The 10,683-nt window shown below is 33.0% G+C and overlaps 1 protein-coding gene across 3 annotated transcripts; it reads right to left on the bottom strand.

The window, feature by feature from the left end:
* Nucleotides 1-1,014: 1,014 nt before the first annotated feature.
* Nucleotides 1,015-9,281, bottom strand: LOC111510870 (uncharacterized). 3 transcript variants are annotated; one of them, XM_023166834.2, is made up of 4 exons: nt 9,158-9,281; nt 5,962-7,625; nt 3,763-3,962; nt 1,015-1,283 (listed from the first exon to the last, which is right to left on the bottom strand). In XM_023166834.2, exons 1-4 carry the CDS (start codon nt 9,211-9,213, stop codon nt 1,179-1,181), a joined length of 2,025 nt encoding a protein of 674 aa, XP_023022602.2. In that variant the 5' UTR covers nt 9,214-9,281; the 3' UTR covers nt 1,015-1,178. The 3 variants fall into 3 exon arrangements, with proteins under 3 accessions (XP_023022602.2, XP_074025349.1, XP_023022594.2); XM_074169248.1 differs by lacking the exon at nt 3,763-3,962; XM_023166826.2 differs by lacking the exon at nt 9,158-9,281 and having other exon boundaries at nt 5,962-7,913.
* Nucleotides 9,282-10,683: the final 1,402 nt, after the last annotated feature.

The following is a 10,683-nucleotide window of genomic DNA, read 5'->3' as shown; positions in this document are numbered from 1 at the left end:
ATTGTGTCACATTCAGAGTATCCATAGTGTGGAGTCCCTCTTTCTCAGTCTACATAAGCTACATAACTACACCGATATTTTTTCCACACTACATCAATCCACATTGGAAAACAGGCGGATTTAGGCTGAGTAAATATTTCTATTGAAATTATTGTCTAGACGAAACAATTTCCCAGCACTTCTGTCTTTGGTTGGCCTGAGAGGCAGGCAAAGAGTAACAAGAGATGATACTTCTGTTTCCGTTGAGAACTCACATTCTACCAGTTATTAATTTGATAATGCAATGTCAAGAATATTGTGGAAAGCTAATGCATCAGAAATTGATTCTTTCATTTACTCCTTGGAGGTATTCGAAGTCTGCAGTAAATTATATATTCAGTCGATAAATATATGCCTTGTATGTTTGTTAGTTTTCAGTGCTGATGTTAGTTATAATTGTTCCATTCAGCATTTAGGTTTTAGGTTGCTTTTCATTTTATATATGTATTTCAATATTCGTACGTATTTTGTACCTTTTTTTGAATTGAAGTATATTTTTGTACATGTATATTTCACAACATGTATATTTCACAACTTAGGGTTTTCCCGTTCATACCGGATAAATGAATAAATAAATAAATAAACTGTCTGTGGGTTCACTTAACCATCAGTATTTTTTTTGACTATGTCAAGATCATGTCATTCAATGCATATAGTCGATGAGATAGTGAAAAGGCGTTTATTGTGTTTTGGAAACAATAAATGCGTCAGACCAATTTATTTCTTTTTGAAAAAGTTATTTTTGACTTCATATCATTTTTCATTATAATAAATAGACAATGTTCACAATTTTGTGTGAATGTATGATATATGTAGATGTAAAATGCATTTGCCTAATATTGAATGAGTGATAAAATTTATATTGGAAAAAATTGAATTGATTTCGATTATTGAACATTTTGGTGTTTCAAAAAAGTCAGATAACGTTCCATAATATCCACCATCATCTCCGTGAGATAAATAAAACTCTGTGAATATGTCGAAACATATTTTTTATTTTGTTAACCTATAAACTACTCGAAACGAACAATGAAAATATCAAATCCTATATACTACAGAAAAAAATACTCAATAAACTTAGTTCATAGCAAAAGTAAGTGAATGCAGAAAATCTTATTTTTTCTTGGGAAATAATTGGATCAACAAGGTATTTTGAAACCCTTGTAGCAACAAACAGATTCCGCTGATGAAATGCCAGTGAAGTTCCATTCAGCGTCTTCACACAACTTTGAGTACAAAAACGCCTGAAAAGTAAAGAGCAATTAAAAAAATCCACACAAATGTTAGATACAATCATCAGTTATGAAAATACAGAAATGAGTCTCATAATCATTAGGTTTCGATTTCCATTCTAACATTTTCAGTTATCTTCTGTTGACTGAACCGATCGTTATTCTCATCAATAAAAACTAACCTCTGAACATAAAAGAGTTAGTTTCATCAAGAACACAATTTATTAACGTTAACTTTGGAACAATATGGAAATATATATAACAAGTTTCGTCAGAAACCATTCTTCAATTTCTACTTCCTCATTAGAATTTATCAAAAACTTGGTTTTGCTACTTTCCGTCTTTGGGAGTTCCGGTCAGCGTTGGTGTTCATAGATGGCGTAGCGGGAGATGTCATTTGGGACAGTTGAGTAGTTCAGCCTAGCACTACTGATGACATTTTGACGGGTCGCAACACCGCCATCTTGGGTTGAATCACCAGTTCATCTACTATTCGTGAGGGAGAGTTTTTCAACATTTCTAATATTATAAATGATTATTTTGTTCCAAGGTACCAGAGAAAAAATGTTGCATAGCATGAGTTACTCGCATTTCCGTTGTCCAAAATGATTTTGAAAAGTTTGAAATGTTAAAGAAGGAAAATAAAGTGAAAAATGAATGAGACTTTGTAAATAACGAGACTGAAATAAAGAAATGAGTCAGTTGGAAAAACATATACATGGAAAAACATATAAAAACGATAATTTGTGAAGAAAGACATTCATTGAGTGGGAATGCAATTGAATCAATAAGTGGACTCGTCAATGAGTGATATGTCAATGATATGGTGCTAGGTTCAAAGACAAGCTAACTGCTGGACTATGAGGAATACGGTTTTCCAATATGTGTCACAAAGATAATGTTTTAAAATTTTCATCATTTTTGACTTCCGTCAACAAAACTGATACAAAATTCAAATAAAATTGTCATACGGACAGTAATCGCTCAACCAATTGTCAATATTCAGGAAAATTTACAGACAGAGCGTGCTTTTGGAAAAAAATCAGGTATAACGGAAAAATGTAAGATGCTATTTTGATGAGTGCAGATTGCATTAGTTCTCGTGGTGATATAGTGTAGCAAATTCATAGTTCACAATTGTGTTTGAAAGCTGTTTAAATCTGTTTTTCCGTTAACCAGCTGTCGCACCCCTACGAACGACAACCCTCAGCTTTTGAATATATAATGTTATGTATTATTGTTGATAACGATATTTCACTGATAAACTACCTTCTGAAATTACAATTTGTTTGTGCTCTTATTATCGAGCCTTCAGAATGATGATGACAGGTATACACCCAAACTTGATACTGTATCAAGCATTACCATTTGAAATGAACGGAAACTTTGGCATTATTGCCGTAGAAAATAAAAGCCTTTTTTGACGCCACTCTGCTATTTGACGAAGGCGGAAATATACAAAATAGCTGTTCATACAAAAAATTTGGGAAGGCGCCACTACGAAAAGTTTGCCGAAGGCGCCCATTCGAAAATTTGGCGAATGCGCCAATATAAAAATTGGCGAAAGCTTTGGGAATTTTATCAATTACAATCGATACTTTCGCAAAGCACGTTATTCCTATAGCATAAAGTCATTTTTGGGTATATTTTAAAGAATCAACATATGTTAGGGAAGGTCTTCACTTTTAGAGAACAGTTCTAGGAAAAAAATATCAATGGTGGTTTTTGTACGACACTAGATATTTTTATGAAACGTACAGCATCATCAATGCATGAAAATAGTTTTCTGCTGTAAAACAATTTTTTCGTGTTCAAAAGCAGCTATAATACCCAAATCTTTCTCATTCATCATATTTTGTTTCGTTATATGTTTTCATTGTTAATTTTTCATTATTACAGATAGGGACCTGTTATTATTACTATTATTAAATGTATATGATGGAATCGGCCGATACTTGATGAAAATCCATAACTAACGTATTCCAAAAACACTTTATTGTGAGATTTTCACTAAATTGTTTTACAAAAACGCAACACGTGTTTCGCCATACAATGGCTTCATCTGGCGTGTCTTTCAACTCGCCAGAAAGACACGCCAGATGAAGCCATTGTATGGCGAAACACGTGTTGCGTTTTTGTAAAACAATTTAGTGAAAATCTCACAATAAAGTGTTTTTGGAATACGTTATTATTAAATGTTTTGAAGAAACAAAATGACTAAAATGAAATGCTTGTATAAATTAGTTTCTTTGAGATATGAAGGAATTGATATTCAAAATTTTTCAAAGCTAAAATTTCTACTGCAAAATCTTTCGGATCTAAAAAATGGTTATGTCAAAAACGCTGAATTTTGAAAATGGATGTATGCAGAATTCACATTATGGCCTTCATGCAACTACTTTTCGTGATCTCTCTTTGTTTATATCAAGAGAAAACTGTCATGCATCTACCTCGATAGAATTATAAATATTACTTTCAACTTGATTCTCACCTTCAGGTCAGTTTTGTAGGATTCTACGAAGGAGCAAACCATGCTGTCATTCAGTTCATCATTGACGGTGGCAATATCGATGCAAACGTCCTTACAGGCATCCTGGTGACAGGATACGTTGTAGAATGTTTTTGACGTGAGAGGAATGTCATTTTCAGAGGGAAATTCAATTGTGAAGATGGCACACATACATGCAATCACTGTTGAAAGATATTTATATAGCGTAATGATGAAATATAGACAGAAATAACTGACATGGTGGACATATACTAAGATGATTTTCCAGAGACATTTCTTTCCAAAATTTAGTATAATAAATTCATAAAACAGTGCCATGGGCTTTCTTCTGAGTCTCATTCTGATAAATTGAATAACAAAATATATATCAAATATCAATTCAACTAGTACCATTGGTAGATATAAGTGGACAATGAGTTATTTTCAATCTATGGATGTGACGATCAAACCTTAAGTTGATATTAATGTAGAATTCCTATCAATCAAGCATACAAATGAATCAGGTAACTATCTGGGTACCTGACGGTCTGCCAGTTGATAATTTCTTGCGTCGACATGGAGAAATATATTTAACAGGATGATTGGGGTCGCACAAAAAAACTGTAACCCACAGAAAATTGATACAGAGCTAGTTTTGAAATGTGAGACGGTATTTTGGAGAGACCAATCAAAATATATTGTTTCTGACGTATTCCAAAAACACTTTATTGTGAGATTTTCACTAAATTGTTTTACAAAAACGCAACACGTGTTTCGCCATACAATGGCGAATAAGGACAAAAGGACAATAAGGACAAAACTTTGGTGTCGGATAGATCAGGAGTATATAAGCTGACTTGTGGCTCTTGTCCAAAACTGTATATTGGCCAAACAGGAAGAACATTTTTCCAACGAATTAAAGAACATAGGAGTAGTTTTGTAAATAGAAAGACCAATTCTACATTTGCAAACCATCTTTTAGCAGAAGGACATGAGTTCAATCATGAGTACGAGGTGTTACATTTAGAAGAGAAGAGTTTGAAACTTAATCATCTAGAATGTTTAGAAATCAATAGATTCAGGAATTCGGGTAATTTACTGAATGATCAATTAGAACTCAATAACTCTCCGTTACTGAATATATTTTTTCAAATGTGAAAATGGAACATAAGTGCAGGTAATTTAATTCGTTAGAAACTCAGGTAAAATATCAGCTACTTAAAATCCAGGTACTTCGTTTACAGGTACTTTGATTTCAGGTACTCCATAAACTATATATATATTTAGTATTGAATGTGTAGAATTAGTTGAAAGACACGCCAGATGAAGCCATTGTATGGCGAAACACGTGTTGCGTTTTTGTAAAACAATTTAGTGAAAATCTCACAATAAAGTGTTTTTGGAATACGTTAGTTATGGATTTTCATCAAGTATCGGCCGATTCCATCATATATTGTTTCTGTTTCAGTTTTTCAATCATTTTAAAACTCATTTTTCGATTTTACAGTTATTTCAGATTTATGATGAAAATATGAAATGAAAATTGATCTACCTTGATCTAACCTAACGAATGCACTAGAAATAGAATTGGTTCAATTATAAATTGGAAACTTTATAGAATTCACTCACTCAACTCAAATTATTGTGACAGAATCTTCCATTGACTAATGACAGTATTTTCATATATTTGTTAGACCTGAAAGGTGAATTAGTATTACCAAACTATTTCAATAACATCATTTTACATTTTGAGAATATGTGTATGACCTTGATTTGAATTTTCACTCGTAATTTTCTATTCGATAAACTAGTTTTCTATTCATTGGGCCGATTCTGAAAAGACACGTTTCCTATTAGGAATTACTTTCAATTTGAAAAATATTAACATTTTTTGGAATACAAAATCATTTCAATTTGTAGAAATGTTTAAAGAGTGAGCAACGTGTATTGTTTTTTCAATAACTCTTATGTTTATGAAATTCTTGGAATCATTTTGATTTGAAAAAAATGTCGAGTCCTTCACATTAAGTATCATTTTTTCTTCAGCAACAACTCATTCTGCGAAGTTGAATTGGTACGGTCGAGAGCTTTTTTTTACGATATTGCTAATGGTGAATTGGAGTTGTAGAATCTATACTACAAAGTGATAAATTGGTCTTGAACTGCTTGTAAAAAAAGTTATTTGAGTTTAGGAAAACTTACATTTCATTCCAGTTGTCGCCTCTATTGCCTCTGTGCAGTCTGTACAATTTCTCTCAGTTCCAGAAGAGTTCAAAAAACTTCCATCTGGAACTCCCACGAGAGCTTCAAAATCATCAGATTCCACCGTCAAATTGAACATCTTTTCATCCGACGACAGCTGTGGAAGAAACTTGGACTCCAAAGGTGCCTCAATGACGAAGGACGAATAATCTTCAACGGTATTTGGTTCATTTTCTTCAACTACCATCATATTGTTTACTTCATCTAAGATAATGTTGTTGTTAAGTGTACCTGCTAGAAGTTGGTCATTTTCTGGTATTGAATCCCAAGCATATATCTTTGCCACATCCGCTTCATTAGAAAATTGTGAATAATTAGATGACTGATTATTTTTTTCCATGGTGGCCTTGTTGTCAAATGTATAATCGTATGCATCCTCCAAATAGTTGATATTGGATGGTATTAAATTCCAAACATGCAAATTTCCTCCATTGGTTTCATTAGACATCAAATTGCTAGCCAATGGTTGATTATTCTCATACTCTTTCATCTCCCCCATGGTATTGCCGCTTTCCAAATTATAATTGTGGGAATATTCTGGTAATTGAGGTGTATTCATCACGACATTTGTTGAGCCCTTGATACTATCGTATATGGAAGAACCATGAGACGACTTATTTTTAACATTTGCTACAGGTTTTTTTAGTAGTTCTTTAAGAGTGATGTCGTAGGCAGATGATAATTTTGGAATCTTGTGGAAAACCTGGATATCTTCGAAGTCTTCTATTTCTGTACTGTTGTCCAAGGCAGAATATTCTGGGGATCTGTAAACATCCTCTGTCATATTTGATAAACCTATTTCCCTTTTTTGAGTTCTACTATATACGAATGAAGCTACGGATGATTTATTGGCAACAGTTGTTGCCAATTTTCTTGGAATTTCTCTAAGAGTGATATTGAAGAGAAATAATGAAGTTTCTGGATATTCTCGAATAATCTGGGGTGACATTTCCCTCTCATAGTCTTCGGTTCGTTTCGGCGTTGTATTGTTTGATAGGTGCTCATAAGAATTTCCTGGAGATTTGTGAATATAATTTTTCGAATTAGTTTCTTCAATTTTTTGTGAAACTTCACTCGAATTAGTTTCAACGACAGTTAATGGATTTCTTGGCTTTTTCTTCAGAGTGATATTGAACTGCAATGATGAAACTTTTGGATATTCGTATGTAATCCGGCTTGATGATTTCTTCCCATACTCTTCTTTTTCTTCCTTGGTATCATCTGGAGATTTGTGAGAAATCTTCGTGTAATTTGATGAACCTAGTGTTTTTTCATGAGTTTTTTTGTTTATAATTGAACCTTCAGATGATTCATTCTCCAGAGCGACATATAAATTTCGTGGAATTTCTTCAAGAGTGATATTGAAGTGCACCAAAGAATATTTTACATCTTTTCCAAAAATTGCGGTAACATTTCTACCTAGCTTTTTATCAATAGACTTCGAATTATCTTCCATATTTCTTGATGAACCACTATTATTATTGTAGTCAGCTAAATAGTTGTAGGAGCTTTCTGTATATGTGTTAGGATTATGAATATGAACTTTTTCAGGATGGGAGCCTCTTCTGATCGGTATAAAGGACTTATCATCTGCTGGCAGGCCTCTAAGTGACCGGAGAGTAAGCCAATAACAGAAAAAAATAATGATAATAACAGTTCATACATATATGAAAATAGTTTGAGAATGGAAAATGGGAAGATGTGAAAACAATGCTTCTGAATGATGATGAAAAATAGGGAATGCAGTGAATGGTTCAAATTCTTATTCATAGTAGCACCTACAACATTGAAACATACGATGGTGAGATTATGTAATTTCTATTTTCAACAGGAATAGGTTTGAATATTCTACTGCAAGCTCATAGCTTCAAGTTATGACTATTATTAGTAACATCTGATAGTTATGCTGAGCTAAGCAGTATCAACTGGTTCATTAAACTAGTGCTATCGATAAGCCATTCGAACACAAGAAGCTGATATCATTTCTCTGAAAATAAGACAGATCTACTGACTGATTTGTTGACTGACTGTTGCAGAAGTAGAAGAAATATTCAATTAAGTTTCACTCCTTATTCACTGGATAGAAAAGTTTTGAAGCAGCATGATGTGCAAAATATTTTACATCAATTTCATATCAATGAAATATTTTGATCTCGTGAAGTGGAGTTGCTTTTGTGAATTCAAAATCTGGAGCAGATAATTCAATAATCGATCAGCATTCAACATCGAGCAGTGCATAGCATTCCTCAGGAAATAAAACAGATTGACCGACTGATTTGTTGAATGACTGTTGCAAGAGCAAAATAATATTCAATTGAGTTTTTTCTTATTCATTATAAAGAAGAATTGAAGAAAAAATTGATATTTTTGATCTTGTGAAGTGGAGTTGTTTGGAAGATTTGTTTTGTAGTTTCCTTCATCATTCGTGTGAAGGTTAGGTTAGGTCTGAAGTGAGTGGGTCTATTCGACCTTCCACTGCAACCCACGAGGTTTTATTGTGGCTCACATCTATTCACAACCGACCAAATCAATCCAGCTTCTTAACAAAGCCGATTAGTTTGTATGGTGACTAGTCTTCCAGGTCGGATGGTTAGAGTGCGGTTCTTCCCTACTGTAGTTCAACAACTGTTTGGTCTCACTTCAAAGGGTCAAAAAACGCCTTGGAGTGAGTCAATTCTGGAAGATTCTGCCAGTTTTATGAATCAAGAAATTGAGGAATTTTTGAAAATTTGCCTGAAATCTTCTTTCCCATAATTTAGGTCAAATGTACCACATTTGAAGAATTAGTATCAAATTCAAAAATAGAATTCATCCATTTATAAATTGAAAGTGATGAAAGAAATATAAACTTCTTCATTATCATTGATCTCTGATCATTCAATAATGATTCAAAATAATTTTCACAAACTTAATAATACGAAAAATATAATTTGGAAGGGTTATATTTTTAGAAGTGACAAATTTTTTGGGAAAGAAAGTTTTTTGACTTTCCTTTCTTAGGAAGATTCCCATATTTTTTCTGTACCAAGATAAAGTAGTAGAAAGCCAAAAACTTTTTTTACAAAAAAAACGAAATACATATTTAAACATTCCCAGCAATTTTTCTTTGAGATTTTCAAAAATGATTTATACTTACAACATACTAATCCCACCAAAACACAATATAGCACAAAAAAGATAGACTATTTTCATTTTGATGAATCGAACAGCCAAGTGAAAACTGGATGTCCGGGTCGATTTTTCATTTCCTTATATATTTTTTTACTATCTCAAAAACGTCATGACCAAATGGCCAGACCACGTAGGCAAGATGACAGAAATTTCTCGAACACTTGCAGACGTTCAATTCTCAAAATATTGATAGTGGAAAAGGTGGATATGACTACCGAAGATAACTTTGAATCACCTTCTATCTTTTTTGATGGCTCATCGTTACAACAAAATATTCTGCCTAATCTTCAAGGTGTTTGGGAGTTATCGAACTGTACTCGTAAGTGGCAATTAACTCTTGAATCATTCGAGTCAGTCGAAGGATTTCTCATATTATCGCTTGGGCGAATAATTTTCAATGGAAGTTAGAAAGAACTCCTGGAAATGAAACGAGAAAAAAAAATGATGTTTTTTGTATGGAATTCCACTTGATTGGCTGATTGCTTAGCAACCACAATGTGGAAGTATTTCATTATTAAAAGTGTAACAGAAAGTTCGAATTTCCATCCATTAATTCGGAGATTTTCCAGCGATATATCAATAGATACCAACGACAGAAATTTTGAATTTGAGTTTTATGCTGTAGCGTTGAGCGGATTTTTCTGAAAATCTTGATTCAAGTTTCGAATTAAACATACTTCAAAACGCAACAATTTCTGTATATAGTTTGAATCGTGAGGCATCAACTTTTTGAGCTTTATGACTTACCCATCAGGGTCCTCAAACCCTCGTTCTGAGTTACCACTTTCCACATCCTCGACGCTGAAATTAGTGCGTTCATTAACACGATCATTGCCAAATGCCAGCACTTTCGTTCAATTTGAATTTGTATAGACAAATTGTCAAAAAATCGCTTAACGACATCATATATTGCGTATTATAAGAAACATGGAAACTATCCGGTTAGAAATTATGAATACACTTGCCTTCTGACTGAATTTGATTTTGTAACATTGAGAAAATGACGAGAAATTGCACGTCTCATCTATAAACTGGTCAATGGTCCCATTGACTCACCAACTCTACTGTTCCAAATTAATTTTAATGTACCTCAATATACGTCCAGATCGAATATCACATTCCGCATTGATGTACCTAATTCTCAGCACCATTTCTTCAGCCCGTTAACCTCTATGTACCGAACTATCAATAAATACTCTATAGATTAATTTTTTTCCACCCTGAATCAATTCAGAAATAGTTTGTATAGATTATTTTCTAGCTGAATATAAAAATGTTCACTAATACTTACATGTATCTAGAAATAGTTACCTGCTCTACTATTGTATACTCCTTTTATTGGGCATTGGCATGTTGGCTGTAAATAAATAAATGAATAAATAAATATACTGATAAGCTGAGAAGAGAAAAAAAAATTGAAATGTGAAAAAAAAAACGACGTCAATGCGTAGAGTAAAAAATTATCTATCGATCATACAACGACACATTCAG

Source organism: Leptinotarsa decemlineata, unplaced genomic scaffold (assembly GCF_025532065.1).
Source record: "Leptinotarsa decemlineata unplaced genomic scaffold, Ldec_3_MD MMD2_P_RNA_scaffold_5, whole genome shotgun sequence".
NCBI lineage: Eukaryota > Metazoa > Arthropoda > Insecta > Coleoptera > Chrysomelidae > Leptinotarsa > Leptinotarsa decemlineata.
The sequence above is the reverse complement of the archived record's forward strand: the minus strand, read 5'-3'. Positions and strand labels throughout refer to the sequence as shown.